This window comes from Eurytemora carolleeae, unplaced genomic scaffold, assembly GCF_000591075.1.
Source record: "Eurytemora carolleeae unplaced genomic scaffold, Eaff_2.0 scaffold258, whole genome shotgun sequence".
NCBI lineage: Eukaryota > Metazoa > Arthropoda > Copepoda > Calanoida > Temoridae > Eurytemora > Eurytemora carolleeae.
Window position 1 is genome coordinate 204,254 of NW_019396226.1, and position 22,921 is coordinate 227,174.

The following is a 22,921-nucleotide window of genomic DNA, read 5'->3' on the forward strand; positions in this document are numbered from 1 at the left end:
CAAAGATATAGAAGTTAGAAAATCAGAGTTTGTGACAAAGACTCAATTCCTTTAAACAGAAAAATCCGCCAAACACAATTTACACAAAAAATGGGAGCTTGAAAAATAACAATTAACTTAACAACTTTAAATGATTATAAAACTGCTCCAATGAAAATAAATATGAGGAGAGCAGGGCTGGGTACATTCCAACTTTTTCGAGCCGTTTCTTTAATGGTTAGTTCAAACCGTTTTTAAAATAAAATCTCAGGTAGCAGTTAGTTTAGAGGGTAAGAACGAAACATTGTTGTGATAATGGTAATTTTCCTTTTTATTTTGAGTTTCCATTCGATAACTATCTTAATTTGATTAACAGCGTTAACAGAAAATTTTAAACAACCGATAACGGCTCCAGCACTTATGATATAGTTATAACAGAATTAACGACAAATATTTTCATTAAAGGTTAATGAAATTGTTAACAGCGCAGCCGTTATTGGTCCATTGCAGTATTAACGGGGTTAATGTTAATGAAAAAATCACCAAAAACATCAAAATATGTAAAAAAAATATATATATTAATGCAACAGTTAACTGTTCATTGCAGTATTATGCGCGTTAACGGTCTATTACAGTATTAACGGGGTTAATGTTAACGAATAAAAAACACTAACATCATCATGAAACACGTAAAATATATCTTTATTTTTACAGATTCAAATCTTACATTTTCTGAACAAAAAATGATTAAAGAACATAGAAATCTGAAACCTGAAAGAATATCAGAAAATTAAGATTATTAAGTTCTTAAAGCAGGGGAGGAGGAGAGGTTTATTACTATTATAAAACGGGGAGTGGGGGGGGGGGAGGGGATAACTCTTAGAAAGAATATTTGCTTTTCATTTTCGATAATATTTTATTTGCCTTTATGGCTAGCGATCTAGTATTTAGCGGAATATCTTAATTTTACATTTAAAAAAAACTGTTTGCTACTAAACCTAACCGATAAAGATTTGAATTTAAAGTTTTTTTCTAGATACGCTAGATAGAAAAACAGAAAGGAAGAATTTTATTATGATTAAAAGTAAATTAATTAATGCCAGGGGCGGAGTTTTGGAGTTTTTTGTTCCTATTTTAAGAATAGCTTCTCAATAGCATGCTAAAGGGAAAGAAACCCTAGTGCAAAACAGGAAAAATATCTGTCTTAATAAACTATAATGTGTGAAAAGTTAAAAATCTAGTTTTTTAGTCTTTAGTCATTCATTTTCACTCTTTTTTAGTCTTTTAAGTCAAAACAAATGTTCACCTTGCGCCTTGATTTTTTGTTCCTAATTAGACATTTTTTGTTACTAAAAAAATCTAAAAGGTTTAGTGCCATTAAAACTTTTTGAATCGCAACATCAAAAAATCATTAAAACGTATTAGTTAAAAAAAATTATTTGAAATTGAATTTATAAGTATGATGTTGTATATTTTTTTTTAATGGTTCTCAATAATTTGTTGAATATAGTCGGATCGCGGTTTTGTAAATTGAGAACAGTCCCTTAACGTATTTTGTAAGCTGAATTTAAAAGTATTGTGCATGTATATATAAAATTTATACTACATACTGTAGTTATCAGGCAGTTTAATAAGTCCAAAAGCAGTGCATAAAAAAGGATTTTGTGGATTTTATAGTTAATAATTTTTTTAATGGAAAGTCTAATATAAAAACGCAACAGTTCAAAGTTTTACTTTTATAATTAATAAATCATACATTTTTTAAAACAAGTAAATATTTTAGATTATTCAGATTTTAACAAAATATACGACATTTATAATGAATAATGAATAATGAATAATGAAATTACTTTATTTATGGATTCTGGTTCTCAGAGACATATTCGTATAGTAATATTTGTTTAGTCCTGTTGCAATAATATTGATCATAATTCACAAACCTCTTGACAAATCGGCCTCAAATATTGATTGGGAACCATAGAGAATAGAATATATAGAGAGGAATTTACTACAAAAAAGTGTAAAACGGCCATTTTGTTGTACTGTTTCCATATTGCAGGGGTACTTCACATATTTATGCTATATAACCTGTTGGGCCCTGGAATATCATTTTATAGAAAATCTAAAATTATTGTTCAAAGAAAACCAAATTATTAAATAGGCTGGTTTCATAATTGACCAATGATCATTTCACATAGACTCTATGCCTTCCACTTTACAAACCGAAACAATGATTTTCCGTTATAACTATAAATCAAATGATGTTTTTTATTCACCTAATTCATTATAAAGTTTATTTAACAGTTTAAAAAATTCGAAATTTAAATGGATAGTCTAGGTAACATACTGTATTAATGTACTCTACTGCATATAATTTGTGAACATTTACATGATTTGTACACTTTGAACTCCCTTTCTGGCTGAAAGGGACTGAAAAAATTCATACCGAGAGATTCTTTTAATTCCTCTCTATATATATTCTCTATGTTGGGAACTCAATAAAACCGGAAATGATCTTAGCTTGATTAAAAGGAATTGAATACCTTGACCTTTACATGAAACTTAGTTTTTAGAGACCGCTATTTAAAAGCTTCGGCTTGAGTCTTAATCCCATAGACCCAGGTATAAGACTCAATCTTTTACCCAACTTTTGAATCAGCTGACGACAGCTTATGTCACGTTATCGCCAGCTGTCAGTTCTACGAATCGAGTGAAGGAGTATAGGCCCAATTAAAATAAAACCGACCCCGGAATCCGCCAATTCCAACCATAAAAATCCGTCAAATACGATATTAAACCAGTTTGACAACCCAAATTCTATGGAAAAGCAACTTAGATCCAAAAGCTTGAGTCTTAATTTAGTCTCAATGACAGTGCTTAGACCAGAGTAAATATTTTTCGTTCTTGTCATATTAAAATAAAATATGACTGAGAGCACTCTGAATTCCTATTATATTTACATATTATAATAAAATATGGCTGTGAGCACTCTGAATTCCTGTTATATTTACATATTAAAATGAAATATGGCTGAGAGAACTTTGAATTCCTATTATATTTACATATCATAATAAAATATGGTTGTGAGCACTCTGAATTCCTATTATATTTGCATATTATAATGAAATATGGCTGTGAGCACTCTGAATTCCTATTATATTTACATATTATAATAAAATCATGACTGAGAGCACTCGGAATTCCTATTATAGTTACATATTATAATGATTAATACTAAACAAGCTTGCATGACTATTCTCAATACTGCAACAAAACGTGTAATTTTCTTCTCTCACAAATAATGTTTATTTTATAGCAAGTATTAATCATCAATGCTGGATATTTGTATACACAACTCACATAATGAAACACAAAATCGAGAAGCTTCGCACCAATCAAATAAAAAATGTTACTTTTTAAGGACTTTTTCCAACTTTGGAATATATGCGGTTCTTAATATTCTTGTAACTTAAATTAACTTGTTGTCTTTACAACCCATATTTTAACTCACAAGGCCTTCAGGTTGCTTCCAGCCCATCTTCTATTTAAATTGAACGTCTTTGCTTACATTGTAAATCAAAACACAAAAATAAAGTTCTCGGATTTATCAAAATATTTCGTGGAATTTCAAAAATTAATGAAAATCGAATTTTGTTGGAGGATAATTTTTAATTTTGATCATTCATGAACCTTCCTTGAGGTCCCATACAAAATTTGGACCCGATCGGTTCAGCTGTTTTGACGTTTATTGGATACAAACAAACAGATAGACAGACAAGCAAAGTATATATCTAGATGATGAAGCAAAAATAACAAATTTTCCACAGAAAGAAAGAAAAATGGATTAAGATGACAGGTAGGGGGATAATACTGTTTATATACAAATAAGATTATTCTAACAGAATCAGACTCAAGGGACAGCAAGCTTATATTTTGTTCAGGAAACCAAAGTAACCTAGGTACAGTGTTCACAGCTTCATAAAAACCTACAGGTTACATATAAAAACCTACAGGTCACATTTATAAAAACCTACAGGTCACATATAAAAACCTACAGGTCACATATAAAAACCTACAGGTCATATATAAAAACCTACAGGTCATATATAAAAACCTACAGGTCACATATAAAAACCTACAGGTCACATATAAAAACCTACAGGTCACATATAAAAACCTACAGGTCACATATAAAAACCTACAGTTTATGCTTCCTTGATATCATTCTTTAGTTGGCCGGGTTAAATACATATTATCAACTTGAACCCAATTTGCCAATTTAATATTTTTTACCACCCTTTGACCAACATTACCGACCTATGATTCCCACAACGGAGAGACGTTAAGTTACTTTATGTCCCTTGGAAAATTAAAAATTTTGCTTAAAGGGAGAGACCGACTAGACATGGTAGTTAAGCTGAAAGTGCAGTATTGTAGAGAAAAACTCATTTGTTACCAATGTGAAATTTTTAAAGTGTACAATCTTTAAAAGGAGTGTAAAGTTGTATGTTATAGTATTTCACCAGTTGTTTCAGCCAGCAGAAGAAACATTTCTAGAATATCTTTAAAAAAAACGGATAAAAACGTTTCTTACAATTAATTAAAAATCCGGACAAAAAATATTTAAAAAATATATTTTTTAGACTAATTTGCTGTTTAGGAACATATTTCTTAAAAGAAAAGCCATAGTAGAGCCGTAAAATTGATTCTTTAATTTTATCAGAAGAAATTTATTCAAAATTGTCGTCTTCAAAATCAAAATAAAGAAAACACAAGCGACCCGAGCTGAAAGAATGTGCATAAACCTGTGAGATTTTGAAATGAATCAACTTATTTTCAATAATATATGTTCATTATTTTTCTCAACCTGTGTGTGCAGCAAATGTCTTACTCCAACAAGTTCTCTCAATACGTATCGTACAGATACAGCTTGAAGTGTTGTTAATCGTTTTTTTTAAACGATCGTTAAACAATCGTTTTTTTTCGTTTTCCGATCGTTTTAAAAAACGATCGTTTCGTTTTCTGAAAAAAATATAGTTTAAAAAAAACAATCAGCGATCGTTTTTTGTACGATTGTCTCTTTAAAAACAATCATTTTTGAAGAAACCATCGTTTTTGAATTTTTTTCATCGATAAATATGTTAAAGATCGTTAACGAAGGGTCGTCGTTAATGATTGTTAACGAAGGGTTGTCGTTACGATTGTAAACGAATTGACTAACTTTATAAAAATGTCGTTTTTGAAAAAAATTACATGCAACTTTATCGAATGTCGTCTTTTATGAAGGTAAAAAGTTGTTAGGGTGCTGAATATTTTCTTTAAAACTGCTCAATGATAAGTACCGATGCTCTTCAGGGCGGTTTCCTCTCTCCTCCTCTCTTCGTTAACGATCGTTAGCGAAGGGTCGTCGTTAACGAAGGGACGTCGTTACCGATCGTTAATGAAACGGCGAGCTTTATAAAAATGATTAAGTCTGTATCGTACAGATACAACTCGTGCTATCTCTCATCTATAATACTCAGTCTGTATCAATTATGCTTATTTCTATCCCTCAATATGTATCGAACAGATACAGCTCAATCTCGAACTCAAGGTTCCTCAATAATACTACGTCGCTATAAGTTTTTCTCAATATGTATCGTACAGATACAGCTCAATCTCGAACTCAAGGTTCCTCAATAATACTACGTCGCTATAAGTTTTTCTCAATATGTATCGTAAAGATACAACTCAATCTCGAACTCAAGGTTCCTTAAAAATCTTGTTCAACTAATGTATTTTTTTTGGTTTTATGGTACATGTTACGTAATTAAACTAAATAAATACATTAACGGAATTAAGGTATATAGGGATGTTTAGGTTTACAAATATGGGATTTACTCCAATATTCAGACTTCAGTACATGTGTATACATGCAACCAAGGATGTAAGGCAAGGAAAGATATTTCAGAAGTGTACACATCTTTTGTACTGCAGTGTACTGTCTCTTGGCGCTAATGTAAACACAAGACGGATGTCGGAGCCTGACATGGAATCCATCTTTCACATAAAAAAATCAATGAAATATTCTGGTCATAGGAAACTATTATGTGAATTATCAAAATTATCAAAATTTAATGCTTTTAACCTCCTCGGATACTAAACGAACACTGATGCATCTATTTGTGAGCCGAACAAAAAGGAATAATATAACTATCTTAATTTGNCCTTGCATTACACCCTTGCATTACACCCTTGCATTACACCCTTGCATGCAACCTGTTTGTATAATAGTATTTGTAATATTTTATGTTCATAACATTCATAACATTCATAACATAACATTCATAACATAACATTCATAACATAACATTCATAACATGTCTCATTGGTATCAAATGAATCCTAAAGTGCTACATATGCTAAAAATAATATTTGATGATATGCGGAAACCACAATCCAAACTTGAATTTTACGGTTACCACATCCTTTTCCATTTTGTTCTTATGTGTACGTTCCCATTTTTATTGTACACATAAAAAACACTGTGGATTTTAAAATGTGTTTCTTGCAGTCCTGTTTCGAGCAATCATACCTGCAGTGGAATATTTATAAATTAACTTTTTACAAAACATATTTTGAAAGTTCCTCTTTGTTAGATTTAATTGTTTCCATTCTTTAAAATTTTAGGAATCATCATTTCCAATAGTTACCGGTCAAAGAATACAGCATGTAAGATTAATATTTTATTTTATTTCAATCACAACTCCTTCTATATTGAAGAGATATTGAGAAGAATAAAGACGTGCAAACACGAGGTCAAAAAGTCGTGTCAGTAATATCGCAAAAAGGATTCTTTGCTACAAATTCAAATTTTCTAATCCAGATATCTTTGAAAACTGATGGTGTTAACCTTTGATATTTCCAACTTACACTATTTGATCTGACAGAATTCATAGTATGAATTAATATCTACTAAGGTCTACGACATTGGATTTAAAAATATAGAATTTCGAAAATCTAAGTTTGTGGCAAACATTTAATTCCTTTATTTAACCTTCTCCTTCTGTCTAGTTCACATGGTGTAGTGAAAAATATTTTATCAGATAAAATGTAAAAATTTATCCGTAAATAGAAAATTCTTTTCAAACATAAATAGACGAAAATTAAATTTAGAACCCTGAAAAAAATGTAATAAAATCTTGCAACATGTAACGCGGTAAAAAAAATACATTTGCCAATTAAAATTATCGTCTCAAAATAAACATTTAAGTCGTAAACTTTTGAAAAAACCGATTGTATTTTCGATTAGACAAGGTACAAAGTTATACCGATTTCTCGACTCAAGTTCTAATTTATATTTCCCATATCTTGGCAATCTGATGTCTTTGTTTTAAGATATTTCAAACTAAGAAACTAAGACCAACCTGAGCTGAAATCAAAGTGCAAAGATTTAGAAAATAAGATTTTAAGCAAACTGTTTCTTTTTTAATAAGATTAAACACATACAAACTGTAGTGAACCTTTTTATTTCTTTAAAACTAAATGCATCTTTGTTTGTCATACTCTCTCACATTACTTCAACTTTTCCCCTCCCCCCTCCCCAAATCCCCCANGCTTGTCATGGTCCTGACATAAACATGTTGCTCATATCCACTCCCAGCTTGTCATGGTCCTGACATCAACATGTTGCTCGTGTCCACTCACAAGAAAATATCGTAAACCGCCCCCTGGCTGGTATTAGTGTAAGACTTTTCATATTTAATTTAGAAAATGCATTATGAAGAAATATCGAAAGTGTAGAGTAAATTAAGAAGTAAAAACTTAGAGATTGAGGCAAGTAATCAGATCCTTTCTCCAGATCTGTCCTTGTAAGAATGTTTTTATCTTCCCGATTTAGAACTCGAGCAAATGTTATTGTAGAGGAGAACCATCTTTTAATTAATTTTATGGGATGGAGAGAAAACAGAGATCTCAGAAAACAGAGATTTAAAGAAAATAGAGATATCAGAAAATAGATATCTCAAAAACAGAGGTCTCAGGAAACATAGATCTCAGAATACAAAGATACGAGAAAACAGAACTTTGAAAAAACGGAGATTTAAGAAAATAGAGATTTAATTGAAATCAAGGATATGAGAAAGAAGAGATCTTATAAAACAGAGATTTTAGAAAATAGATATCTAAGAAAACAGAGATTTGACAAAACATAAACCAGAAAACGGAAAACCGAAGAACAAAATCAGTTTAAGCTAGTTTTCTGAAACAAAAGGGTAAAAGTTTTCAATTTTCTTCTTTTTATTCTTAATTAAGTAAAATTTAGAAATTCATCATGTTTGAAAAGTATTTGTTTTGAACAAGATCTTTGGAATATTGAACATAATATATATCAGCCGAATAATGATATTAGGAGGAAAACTATGGATGAAATAAATTGAAAATCAAAGATAAAACAAAATGTAAACTCAGCATTAAAGATCAAAATCATATCTTTAAAAATAAAAAAGGATTTGAGAATTAAGATGTTCTTAAAAGTGGGGAAATAAAAAGTGGAAAGAGAGAAAAAAAGGAAAGGATGAAACTTTTTTATAATGTTTTTAAAGAATTTCTTAAAACCATAAAGGTGGAGAAGGAGGATATGGAGGAGAATGAGTAAGGAAAAGGAGGAGAAGGAGGAGAAGGAAGAGAAGGAGGTGAAGGAGGAGAAGTAGAAAAAGGAGGAGGAGGGGAGGAAAAGGAGGAGCAGGATGTAGGGGGGTTGAAAGTTGAATGGATTAGTATGGTGAGTGGAAGACTGATTTCCTATTAGGCATGACAAGGAAACTAGAGAAAAGAAACGTCATTCGTTTCTAGTTGGGTTCACAAGGAAGCCTTTAAATTCTCTAACACTAATTAAACAGAGGTCAGTTCAGACAAGGGGGTGGAGCAGGACGTTTTTACTCCGGAGATATATGTAGAGCAGAACAATTTTGCTCTGGGGGCGCTGAATGCTGTGCAACTAAGTGAAGAGGAGAATATTAATGCTCTATTTTGTTGAAGAACGAAGAGCAATCATGTTAAGTTTGTTTACTCGTGGAACAGGATTGTTCCTGGTTCTCCTGGTTCTCTTTAACACTTGTATTGTTCTGGCTAAAGTATGGCCTGAGGGAAACTCCGAAGATATTTTCCACAATAGGTTAGTCACATTTTTACGTACTTGCCTCTAGATAGGATAATAATAGATAATTTGAAGGGTTACATCCACGATTCACAACCAGTACCCTCCAGACCTTTATCTGAGTAACAATGAGGAAGTTATCATCAGTTTTTTATCTTGAAATATGTTCAAATCTAAACAGATGTTTATTTCATTAATCCGCAAACTTCCATCCGACAATTGAAAATAATCTAATTTTTACATTGAAAAACAAGGATATCTCATTAACAATAATACAATTGTGAAATATGAAGGGTCACGAGAAATTACGTTGACAGTCCCTTTAAGACAATAAATAGTAATAATTATTTTCATTTATCAAACTTCTTGTTTATTTGGTTCGGATATATATATATATTTGTTTATCTAAATGATTATTGTGTTTGTTTTGTTTTATTACTATGTATAGTGTGGATGTCTCACCAATATATATTGCTTTTACAAATCTATAAATCACCAAGTTTCTAATATATATACACACATGTATTCAATTCACTGCAAACCTTGACAAGGAAAATTTGATGCCATATTACCGTAGCTCTTATTGTTTTATTTTACGCACATTGAAGAAATATAAACATTTTTCTTCAGCTCAATACTTCTTCAATAAGAGAAGTTATGTTTAATAACACATAAGATTTCAATCCTCAGTGATATTTATTTTGGTTCAACTTGAATACACTTTATAGCTCCCAGTTCAAGGACATGGTAATTTAACAGTTCGGTAATTGTTTCTATTACAATTTAATTTATTAACTTTCTCTTATATTTTTTGGTCGGTATATGTACGGTGCCTTTTAAGTGAGAAAGTGGAAAACAATAATTCTCCAGTAGTTTGAAAATTGTTGACTTGAGACCAAGATGTGATTGAATTTGAATTGAATTAAGAAACCTGACGCATCGTCCTGACAGGGTGGGGAGCGTCAATCTTGTAGTATTTTAAGCTTTTAAATAAGCATCTTAGAAAAGAATTTCAATTTAAGATTTTACAGATTTTAATCTCATTTTGTCAATTTAAGAATTAAAAAAATGACAAAAAATTGTAATGGCTGTATAACATACCTTCTTTGGGTCATCTAAAAATATATATATTATACAGAGTGTCCCAAAAAACATGGGAATTCAGTGACGAATCATGGATATCGTCTTTGCTATGAATTAGCATTGTAGTACCTAACTTCGAAAGCCATAATATTATTATGTCTGCTAGAGTTTATTTTATGAAAAGGGTAAAAGACTGTAAAGATGTGTCTATAATGTTTCCGCAAGATGAACAGTGAAGACGGACAAGTTTACTCTGTTTATTTACTGTAATTTTCTTGTTTTACTAAGTACATCCGTATGTAGTCAAAACATAAAAAACAAATTGTGAACATAGCAGACGGATCTCTTGCAGATTACAGCTTTCTCAGTAGGTATCACTATACTAAATCAAAGAATTATTTGAAAAGACGATATCGAATTCGTCACTAAAACGGAAAAGTTATCGTCTTTTTTCTTAGAAATCCCTTGAACATTTTTTCCCCCTTGAATTGTATTGCATTTAAACCCTTTTTATTAATAATAAATCTAAAGCACAACATTTAAAAGTCTACACCTACAATAACCTCGCGTTGGTCTATATAAATTTAAGAAAATTTAGTTAAAAGCATAAATTTAAATCATTTGTTTTTAGGGTCAATTTTTTTTATAAATCAAAGTTACGTAGCCTAAAACAGACTAGCCTTTTGCGATGGAATGTTATTTTAAACAAATTTAAAATATAGAAAATAATATTTCTAATAAGTTGTCTATTTTGCATAATAACTAACTAAGGGAGCCTCCGTCCTGATTTCAAGGAAATAATAGTTTTTAAAAATTTCAAAAAATAAAAATGTTAACTTTGGTTAATGCACTGAAAATTCTTACAGAAGTTTTATTACTTTGCTCGAGTGCTTTTTGTGACAAGTTTGATGGATCTAAAGTCTGATTCATAAGAATGATTTATTTTCAAATATAATCAGCTTTCCAGTATTTTCATGTTCTCAAGGAGTTCATGATCAGCTCAAGAAGCTCAAATACTTTTTTTTATCTTTTAAGCAACAATATTGATATTGAATAACAATTATAATAAAAATAAGAATGATGATAATAATAATAAGAATATTAATAATAACAATAATAATAATAATATTGTGTATGATTTGACTGTATTATTGTGTAAGATTTTGTAAGCAGTATTGTCTAAGTTTTTGAAAGTATATAGTGCTAGATTTGAAAGATATTTTGAAAGAAGTACTCTGTAAGATTTGAAAGAAGTATTGTGTAAGATTTGAGATTTGAAAGTAGTATTGTGTAGATTTGAAAGTAGTATTGTGTAAGATTTGAAAGTAGTATTGTGTAGGATTTGAAAGTAGTATATTGTAAGATTTGAAAGTAGTATTGTGTAAGATTGGAAAGTAGTATTGTGTAAAATTGGAAAGTAGTATTGTGTAGGATTTGAAAGTAGTTTTGTGTAAGACTTGAAAGTAGTATTGTGTAAGATTGGAAAGTAGTATTGTGTAAGATTGGAAAGTAGTAGTGCGTAAGATTTGAAAGTATTTTGTAAGATTTGAAAGCAGTATTGTGTAAGATTGAAAGTAGTATTGTGTAAGATTTGAAAGTAGTATTGTTTAAGATTTGAAATTACTGTGTAAGATTTGAAAGTAGTATTGTGAAAGATTTGAAAGTAGTATTGTGTAAGATTTGAAAGTAGTATTGTGTAAGATTTGAAGGTATTGTGTAAGATTTGAAAGTAGTATTGTGTAAGATTTGAAAGTAGTATTGTGTAAGATTTGAAAGTAGTATTGTGTAAGATTTGAAAGTAGTATTGTGTAAGATTTGAAAGTATTGTGTAAGATTTGAAAGTATTGTGTAAGATTTGAAAGTATTGTGTAAGATTTGAAAGTATTGTGTAAGATTTGAAAGTATTGTGTAAGATTTGAAAGTATTGTGTAAGATTTGAAAGTATTGTGTAAGATTTGAAAGTATTGTGTAAGATTTGAAAGTATTGTGTAAGATTTGAAAGTATTGTGTAAGATATGAAAGTATTGTGTAAGATATGAAAGTATTGTGTACAGAATGTATCTTCAGTGATCCCCGGGGATAAGAGTAAAGCCTGAAATCTCACAAAAGCAAATATTTTGATCAAAGTTTCAACAATTATCTAAAAAGATTTACAAAGTTTAACCTTTAAAGACCGGGGGTATTTATAAAAACGCCATATAGTAAGGTAATAATTTGTAAAACGTGTTTATAACCCAATTTTTCAAGGCCAGTCCAGGAGGAAAAACGGGTCTAAGGTAGGTTGAAAAAATTGCTAGAAAATGTCGGAAAACCTTGAAAAATAAAATTTTTCGTAATTGACAAATATTAAACTGTGCCACATGTTTTTAAATCCATTTTTCAATGGCTGTTCGAAAATGTAATGCGTCCCCCCCCCCCTCGTTGTTTCCCCGTCCTAAAAACGTACAGCATTATTCAACAAATAGAGCTTTGGCTTAACTTGTAGATAAAGGGAGAATTGATAATAAACTAACTTAATTCATGACACCTTTGAATTCTTTTTGATTGAATAGTTTAAAATATCGCAGGGGTTTATACCATCAGGTTTATAATTAGGGATTAGACAACTAGACTTTCAGGCAAGAGTGTTGTTTTTTATTCATTATATATATTTGAAGTTCATTCATAATCGAAATTTAAACAATCACAGAAGCGTAGTCAGGAGGGGGGCTATGGGGGCTAAGCCCCACCCCCAGGACCAGTAAAACCTATTGATTTCAGGGTGTTTTCAGACCCCAATGGATGTTGAGCCCCCCCCCCCTTGGCAAATTCCTGACCACGCCCTTACCCACAATTCCTAAAATAACCATTTTCTATTCAAAATATTATCAAAACTTTCATAACAATTTAAATTTGTTTTCATCAAAATTTCTATTTTATCATTGTTTTTAGATCAGGTTAAAACTTATCTAACTCTAAGATTAGTCAAAACAAACAAAAAAGAACTTTCTAGAAATATGCAATTTAAAACTTTCTAAGCTTAAAACTAATAAGTATGATTAAGTTTAACTCTTGACAACTTGGATATCAAATAAAAACGTTCTAATTTGAATTATGTATTAAAAAACAAAACATAGATAATATTTAAAATTATGAATTAGGACCGGCGGGTCAATTTTCGTGTGTTGCAATGCTTCGGTCTTCATTGTTTTACCTTACTGGCTTACTTATACTTTTTTAAACCTTGATAGTTACATTTTAGTTCTTCAACACGATTGTTTCTAGCTTCGGTTAGACAGGAGAAATTGGCAAAATACTAATTTTACTTCAGAGCATACACATTTTGGGGTAGTGTGTATTATTTAAATAAAAAGTTGAATTCGTGCTTTAGGCTCTTTGTATGCATAGCATTCATTAGTTTCCAGCTCGGGACCATTCAGTTAGCTTTTCAATATCCTAAAAAGGGACTCCTTTGAACTAATTTTTTCTTCTTGTAACTTTTATTATTTCATCATATTAAAAGTTGATACATATATGTCCATTTTCTAAGACAGAAAAAAGACTCAAATATTAAGATTATTATGCTGGACGTTCCCGTTGTATGGGGTGTTTATTATGTTTATGATTAAAAATTAACATTTTGTTCTTCTACAAATTTACAAAAATTGTGAGTTTTCTGTTGTTTATTACCCTAATGTGTAAAGAGGAAAAGGTCTCCCCTGATTGGAAGAAAATTAAAAGGACTTAAACTTGACTTTAGTGAAACCAAGTGCCTTAAAGTGCCTTAAAGTGCCTTAAAGTGCCTTGAAGTGTGCTTGTTTTCAGTTTTCAGATCTCAACGATCCCCAACAGCCGCAACAATAACAGCAACAACAGCAAGGGCATCAAAAATCTCGAAAGATCCGCTGATTTTAATAAAATCATTACGAAGACTTTGTTCAGAACTGATTCATTGATTAAGAACAAGAGTGGAATGCCTTTTAGTGATAATAACAATCCGAGACATCTGGTGTTGAATAAACGAAACAGAAAAAAGCGGGAAGCCCAGGAGGAAGGAATGGATGGATTGGAAATAAGTTCGCGGATTTTTGACGGACTGTCGTCTTCACCATTCCAGTTTTCGGACACCATGTACAGAGACGTCAGGTAAAAAATATTACACACTTTTTTGTACTATTTAGGTCAAATTTACAAAAGTACATATTAATACCAAGAAATTGAAACGTTGCCCATATCTTTGCAAGGTCGTAGACCTTAGAAATTTCAAACTATAAATTATTTTAGGTCAAGTTTGAACTACCAAAGGTTTAAACCATCAGGTTGCAAAGATATAATATATAGAAAATCTTAGCTTGNAAAAAATTCATACCGAGAGATTCTTTTAATTCCTCTCTATATATTCTATTCTCTATGTATATTTCTAAACATTTTTAGGGAACTTTTTTAGGAATTGTTTAATTGCAAATTACAAAATTTTCAGCGACATTAAATAATTAAAAAGACGTGACAAAATCAGTTATTTTCCGGTTTTCACTTTCTATATATGTACTATGTATGTACTATTCATGTACCATATATGTATCATATGTACTATGTATGTACTATATATGTACTATGTATGTACTATATATGTACTATGTATGTACTATGTATGTACTATATATGTACTATGTATGTACTATATATGTACCATATATGTACTTTATAATTATTATGTATGTACTATATATGCGCTATGTTTGTATATTCATATATTTATGAATTTTAACTTTCCTGTGTTTAACCAAGGTATGTAAACTTCAGGTATGGGCGATATGATTACCGTAAACAAGGCTCAACAACAGTTTAGACCTGAGTCGTATTTTCTTGAATTTTTTAAATCGCCGGCTCTGAAGTCTACAAACATTGTGATTAACGATGCAGAAAAAAAAACTAATTTTGTGATAACAAATATTTTTCTAATTATTTTTCTATTTTTTAGATTTAATTTACCCGACTTCACAATTCGGAATAACAGAGACAGCAGGAAAACAATAGAAAAATATTTTTCTTTAAAATGGGTTGATTGCTAGTGCAGGGGTTTAACAAATTGTCTTTTATGTTTTAAAATCCATTGTTTTAAAAAATGTAAGTTTTAAAACTGTAGCTTAAAATAACAAAAAGTTATAGGCTATTTTAGATTGTTTAACACCGACCGTCCAGTTTTAACCGTTCTGTAACCTTTGCATTGAAAAAAAGACATTTAAATTAATATTTCTTAAATGCTAAAATTATAATGCAAGGGCAAAAAACTAGAGATAGGGGAAATCATCGAACGGCCACCAGCCTGTTTAGTCTTAGTGTTAAAAGAATGTGTCAGATAGAATTGACGCTGACTTCTTTGTTATTTTCCAAAAATTCTTTATTTTCTATAAATGATTGGCAGATTTTGTCAATTTTCTACAAATGTCGTCCTGTTCTAGCAATGTAATACAAGAAATCTGCGGAAAACAAAATAGAATTAACAACAGAATAATGACTGAATTATAATTACCTACTTATATTACAAGAGTTAAACTTTTTTATACAACCCGTTCCAAAACATTACATCTGTTCACGGCAGAATATTTCTACTTTTTACTAATAATCAAATAATTTAAAAAATCAAATTGAGACTCCAAATTGTATATCGAGATAGAGTTTCAAGATTAACAATACTCCATACAAAAGTTCCGAATGCAGAGAAAAATTTGAAAACATGAAGAACAATAACAATTAAATATCTATTCAGTCATTGATAAAATATTATTATATAATATTTAATTTTCCCTATATTGCATTCATGGCGGATACAAAAATCTTATTTTCAAACAGAAAATTATTCTGGATTGAAAACTAAAATATTTAACAACATAAAATTCAGGGGGGGGGGCACTTTTGGTTTGGCGTACCGTCCTGCTTTGCCTTCCATAGTCTGCAATTTTACTTCAAAGCTTACTCTATTGCCTTCCATAATTGTACTGTACAGCTTGCACTAGTTGGTTAAAAGTCTGCCCGGTACTTAAAATGACCCGGAGTTTACAGGTGGGGAAAAATTTAACAATTTTTGTGCACACCTAGGTTATATCCACCAATAATAGATGAGACTTCACAAACATTAAAACAATATTTAATATCAGAGCCTCATTTCTAAACCAATTTTCCTTTCTTGACGTTAATGAGGAAATGAGTTTTTGCCACAAAATATTCTTTTCTAACCCTTTTATCTTACATCATTAGTTTGCAAAGATATAGGGATGAGAAAATTTGAGTTTGTGGCAAAGACTCAATTTCTTTACGAAAAATTTCCAATCTAATGGAACAACAATTCTATTATCCAAAAGAGGAAAATGGGTGAAAATTTAGGCCCAATTGCCTCGACTACGTTTTTTAAGATATCCCATGTACTTTTAGATGTTTTTTTTACAAGTTACACAGATTTACTAATACGTTTAATCTACCAATATAATTTTTTATTGTAAAATCGAAGAAAATAAGAAAAAAGAATAATCTTGTATACTCGGATTGATGGACGTAATCGGATATTTTCCAATAAGATTCAACATTTATTTGTTTTGGGATTAGAAAAAGGGATATGTAGTTAAATTAATCATATTCATATATTCTATGTAATATAAACTACTAGGTCATTTTTACCAATTTTTAGTTTTAAACTGCTGCTTTTCAAGTTACCATTTTTTCATTGTTTCATTTTGATTTCTATCAAGCCACATTAACTAAACTTTCGGTGTGTACTTCAATGATTTTCAGTACTCTGACCGAAGAAATAATGGGGTTTAGTATACCGTGAAGCTTTTAAACAGCTTAGATACACACAAACACGGAAACAATCTGTCAAATAACAGCTTTTTTATTTACTTGTAAACTTGTAATTGTTTTCAGTGTATAAACACTGTATGAAATCTTTAAATTGAACTGATAAATTTCATGCTGAAAGGAATCCCTGAAGAAACAATAAGAATGAGTTTAAAATTTGAATAAAACCCATACAATGAGATACGTCTTTGATAGAAAAATTATATTTTTAGAAAAAACATTAATAACTGGTTTCTTATTAAAAGCGTGACGTTAGAGAATCAAGAAATTAACTGTACATTATTAGATGGATACGCTATCCATTTTTATTTCTTTTTTACAAGTTCAAAAACCTACCTATTCAACTTAGACATTTAAAACCAATCTACGAACATTTCTATATGGTTAAACAGAGTTCCTCAGTCAAAATTTGAGGCAAATCGGTTAAGGGGTGCCTGAGTTATGATCAAACAAACAAACAGATATAATTAGTAATAAACTAGTTCTATTAATGTTTTCACAATTGCAAAGAAACGTGTTTTTAACATTTTTGATTCTCACTCTGAACCCCATAGGGATTTAATATCTGGTTCACAACACTAACCTTACAATTTTTATCTGATCAACAACGTGAAAGATATTTTCGTTTTTTTTTGCTTAAAAAGCATTTAGTTCTGATAATTCCTACATATGTTCCTGCAGTATAGAAATGCGCAAGTCACTTTTGTAGAGAAGATTACAATTGTAAATAATCATTGATATTTCAGTTAAAACAAAAATGATTATTTGAGGTTTTTGTCTTACTTTGCAGTCCTAACATGTCAAGCTCTCAATATTTTGTTCTCATCAAGCATTTGATGAAAATATGAAGTATAACTATGATAAGATCTACCCTCTTCTTGTCCTACTAGGTGGAAAAATGGCACTGTCTGGTTTACAATAGTACCCTTGAACGCTTTGACAAATCAAGAATGATCTAGATATCCATGTCATTGTTTATTTAAACTGTTTAACTTTCATTTAAGCCAGTTTCTATACAAAAGTGACTTGCGCATTTCTTGCTTATGAGAAAAAATTGAGAAATTCACAATAATAATTACTTTTGCATTAAGTACGCACAAATTTGTTTATTGGATGTTTTGGTTCTTGTCTTACTTAGAAGTCATCAAAAGCTCTCAATATTCTGTTCTCGCCAAGCATTTTATGAAAATATGAAGGATCTTCATATACAAATCTATAATAAGATATCTTTAAGAAAAATTGTGTAATTGTCATGTGTTCATTGGATTAATATAAAAATAATATAATATGATAATAATATAAATTTATAATAAGATATCTTTAAGAAAAATTATGTTAATGTCAAGTGTTCATTGGATTAATATAAAAAAAAAAATATCTAATATTTTTTTCAGCCCTTCCTTTTGTGTGACTATTTTATTTTTTTAGGTTTCCAGAATAGGAATTATATGATAAACTTAAATTCAAGCATTAATCAAATGGTAAAATTGGCGGATTTCGCGCATCTAAAAGTTTACATTGTTGATATTGAGATCAATAGAATTGTGGCTCAGCGAAAAGTTTTTGCTCCCTCCCCCCTGGTTCTAATTAAATTGCATCAAGTTCTTAAAACAGAGACTTTATATAAAAAACACTATTTTTTTAAAATTTAAAATCCTGGGAAAAGTATTTTTTATTATTCTATTGGTTTGCCTGGTAGATTTTACCCCGGTAATATGCCTGCAGGCGCGAAGGGGATCACCAAGAAGTTGTTGGCCTTTATTCATCTCCATGTGAACCCTATGGCCTTCCATCTGGACGGAATCGGACAGCATCCACACTTCCAACATGATATATTCTATACGTTTGACCAGATATCTAATGAAATTTAACTCATGGAGTCTGAAACATGTTTCTAAAATTCCTTTGATTCAACCCAATTTTCAGTTTTTTATTTGAGTGTAAGCGTAATTTCAAGTAACACTGCATGGAAAAGATGACAAGGCTCGATTTACAACGGTACCCTTAGAAGCTTTGTCTGAACAAATATAAATTAGATATGCACGCTTTTGTTTTTTAAAACTGTTTACTTTCATTTGTGGTTTCTCTGCAAAAATGGATTGAACTTTTCTTGCTTATAGCAAACATAGAGATATTTACAGAAAAAAAAAACATATTTTGAGTCAGAAATCGATGTTATCTTTATTCTTCAATATTTTTGATCAGAATAAGGATTCATCTTTGCATGGAATATAGGGTCACTTAGATTTACTAAAATACTTGTACATTACATTTTAAGGAGCTTTATCTTTCCCATTTTTGATATTTTGTTTTATTAATTTGAAATTGAGATTTAGATTTGAAAGCTAATAGTTGTGAAGCTAAAAAGCCTCAAAAGCTCTGTAAGACCTGACATGTCTCTATCTATTTAACATTACGAAATATTTTATTTTTATTTTATTTCAAAAATTTGGATATTAGTGTTAAAAAAGGTTGTAGAAGTAATTTCAAGTGATCCAAAATAATTTACAACAATACCAAATTAATCTTTATTTGCTGAGTAATAATGTGGAAGATATCAATATTTTTCTTTTTTAGAATTAGATTATATAATAATCCGCGTAATTCAGTTTTAAAGAGAACATTGAACATTTAGTTAAAGGATACCGTTGTGCATCGGACAATCCATTCTATAAATACAAGGTTATTTGCAGAAACAAATACAGTCCCTTTAATAAAAGCTATGAAACTAGCTAAATAATTTTGATTGGATTAAGAAATATTGATATAAAGATGGGCTGGGGGGGGGGCTTTTTTCTCGACACTTCTGTAAATTGTTACAATTTTTTGCAGCTTTATATAGTTTCTGACAGACTTACAAACTTTGCAAAACTTTGCAAATATCTTTGCAATGAACAATGTTAGTTTAATCAATGCGAAATAAGAAACAATTCTTATTTTAATTAAAATAATTTAATCTTAATCTAATCTAACTTTATTTTATTTTGTTTTTGAACTAAAATTTTAAATGTTGAATGTTAAAAGTGAGAACCAGAATATTCTGGAATGTGAAGACGACTTTGGTCCTTTTTATATAGTCCAATGAACATGAGATAAAGAAGAATTAAACCAATTTAACTTAATAAGTGATTTAATAAGTTACAAGGAAAACTATTTGCTCTGTAAAACATCGAATACACTCCAGTAATGCTATATTGCGTTATACTATTCCACAGTGTTCTTGTACTCACTTTATGTTTATATTTATCACATCTGTTATACATTGTAGAGTTTATCAATTTTTTGTTAAAATGTTAAAATTATTGTTTTTGTTAATAAAAAAATAGAAAAAAAAATTGAATAAGTTGTACAATACTCTATTTTTCTGACTCCTACATTTTCTAAACTGATGATTGTTGTTATTCCAAAGTTTATAATTATCTAAGGTTTGAAGCTTCAGGTTACAAAGATATAATGATTGGAAAAGTTTCTTGCCAGTCTTTATTAATAATTTAAGAAAGAGCTTCAATATTACGATTTAATTCCAAAATTCAATTTAACGGCCAATATAAAAACCTGCAATATATTCGTTTATTCCATTTTTTGTATACTAATGCGTGGTGTGAATGAACGTTTATCTTGTTGTTTTTGTTTAAAATTACGATGTTTAAACTTTCTTATACAACTTTCCAACTTTTTTATTTTTAATATAATTTTCAAAGAAAATAATCCTCCCTGGAAATGATTTTGTTTGTGTTTCAATTTATAAATTCCAGCAACGTAGAACAATTTCAATTCTTAAAAAAATAAAACGTTTCAACAATTTTTTTTGAATAAAAACTGACGTCAATTTGGAACGTATTAGACGCAGATTTAAAAGTTAAAAATATCCAATATTTTAATTGGGGAAGATACTGGAGAAAAACTATCTTTGTTATATCGTAAATTATATCAGAATAATTAGATAATTTCACCTTTTTTTTCTTAATTATTCAAAACATTATTTATATTTATTACTACAGTGGGATATACCCGGTGGTCTCGATTTATGACTTTAAATAAAACACAGCAATTATGCATTGACTCATTTCACTTAAAAAATCAATTTTCAAGCTGCTGGCAAATACACATTTGTCGATACCTTAAACAAATTGTCTTTCTATACCGAAATTATATTAATGCAAATTATAGCAAACAGTTTTTTAACATTTTTAATCGGAAATATATGAAAATCAAATCAATGATTTTTTAAATTTTAAATTCTGTTTTCAGTTTGGATACACCTCAACCTGAATCTAATCCGTCTCAGCAGTTTGGAGAGGATGAGGATCAAACCCTGCTGTTCCCTGGATATTCCGATGTACCCGGAGCAGGGATGGATTATCAGGTTCAGGACGAAGAACATCTAGCTCCGGGTTCACAGAATGGAACCTTTGCTCCGGGTTCACAGGACGGAACCTTTACTCCGGGTTCACAGGACGGAACCTTTGCTCCGGGTGCAGATGGAACAAAGAAATCAATATCAGACAAGGAAACTTATGAAACACACAGACATTTTCGTTCAAAAGAATTGAGTCTTGGAGACAAACTCAAACTTTCTTTTTCTTATAACTTTGCAACCTCATATTGTAAACCTTTGATTTTTCAAACTTAAATTATTTGATCTAACAGTGTTCATAGTTTGAAATATCAAATGACTACAACATCAAGCTGCAAAGATATAATATACATTGAATTTAAGGCAATTGTTCAGTTTTTTTACCAATATATCAAGGTTTCTAGTAAAATAGTGTTAACTGTGTTTTAATGCCAAAGGTTTTTTTAATAAGGTTAGAAAACACTGTTTTATAAAAAATTTACTCTTAAAGTTTAAAAAGAATTATTTCTATACAATTACTTGAAAGCTTTTAGATTCTTTTGAAATTAAAACTTTAAAATCTGTTCGCCTCTATGTAAAATTGTTTCTACTTAAAATATTATAAACATTAATAAAAACTGAAGAGTTTGGGTTTCGCCAAGTACTTAAAAAAAAGGTTTACCGAGGATTTTTCGTATTAAAATTTTGTAAATTGGTAAATGGATTCAAATTAAATCTAAATTTTTAAGATTAAATGCATTTCTGCATTTTACCAGAACAGGAGGAGAGAGAAAAGTTTTTGTGTCCCTTTTACCCGATTCACAACGGTACCAACTTGGAAACCTTTATCTGATCAATGAATATGAAAGATATTGTGGTTTTTCTAGGGTTTTAAAGTGTTTAATTGTGATAATTCCTATATGTTTTCTTTCAGTAGAAAAGTCAAAATTTAGTATGATTAGTATTATAGAAATAATAAACATTGAAATCTAATTCATATTTGTTAAAACAAAGGTTTAGTGGGTACCGTTGTGAATCATGCATTACGCGGAGTGTCACTTGAAATTACGCTTACAGTCCCTTTAACATTAAATCACAGCAGTGTAAGAAAAGAGAAAAAAATCATAATACATTGATTCAACGAAAAGAGTTGACCAATCTGGGAAACCAAGGATGACATTTAAAAGCTTATTCTTGAGTCTAAATCCCTTAGTTTCTATTCTAACTTTCGAAATTACACTCGATTTGGTAGATCTTGTCTACGAAAATTAGCCCCTGCAAGGGGCCTTTTTTAGCTTTATTTTGAGACACAAATTTTGTGTAATGAGCAAAGACGACACTGTGTTTATATTGGATCAGACGGATGATGTTCGTACAATTGTTTCTCCTGATGCTGCGCTTGAAGATTTAGATATTGGAAATAGGTAATACACTAAAAAGTCGTCTTCATTAAACGCGGCATTCATTCATTAGCCCATGCCATGGATCAATTCAATCACTTTGCATTTAAAAATTGTAAATAATTTAATTCTAAAATGTATTCTTATATTAAT

At 30.0% G+C, this 22,921-nt stretch overlaps 1 protein-coding gene across 1 annotated transcript; it reads left to right on the top strand.

Annotated features, from left to right (window-relative positions):
• Positions 1-8,844: 8,844 nt before the first annotated feature.
• LOC111698698 (uncharacterized) lies at positions 8,845-22,873 on the top strand. The gene is made up of 3 exons (XM_023469103.1): positions 8,845-9,133; positions 21,284-21,542; positions 22,728-22,873. The coding sequence occupies exons 1-3, from the start codon at positions 8,979-8,981 to the stop codon at positions 22,794-22,796; spliced, it is 483 nt and encodes a 160-aa protein (XP_023324871.1). The 5' UTR covers positions 8,845-8,978; the 3' UTR covers positions 22,797-22,873.
• The last annotated feature ends 48 nt before the right edge of the window (positions 22,874-22,921 follow it).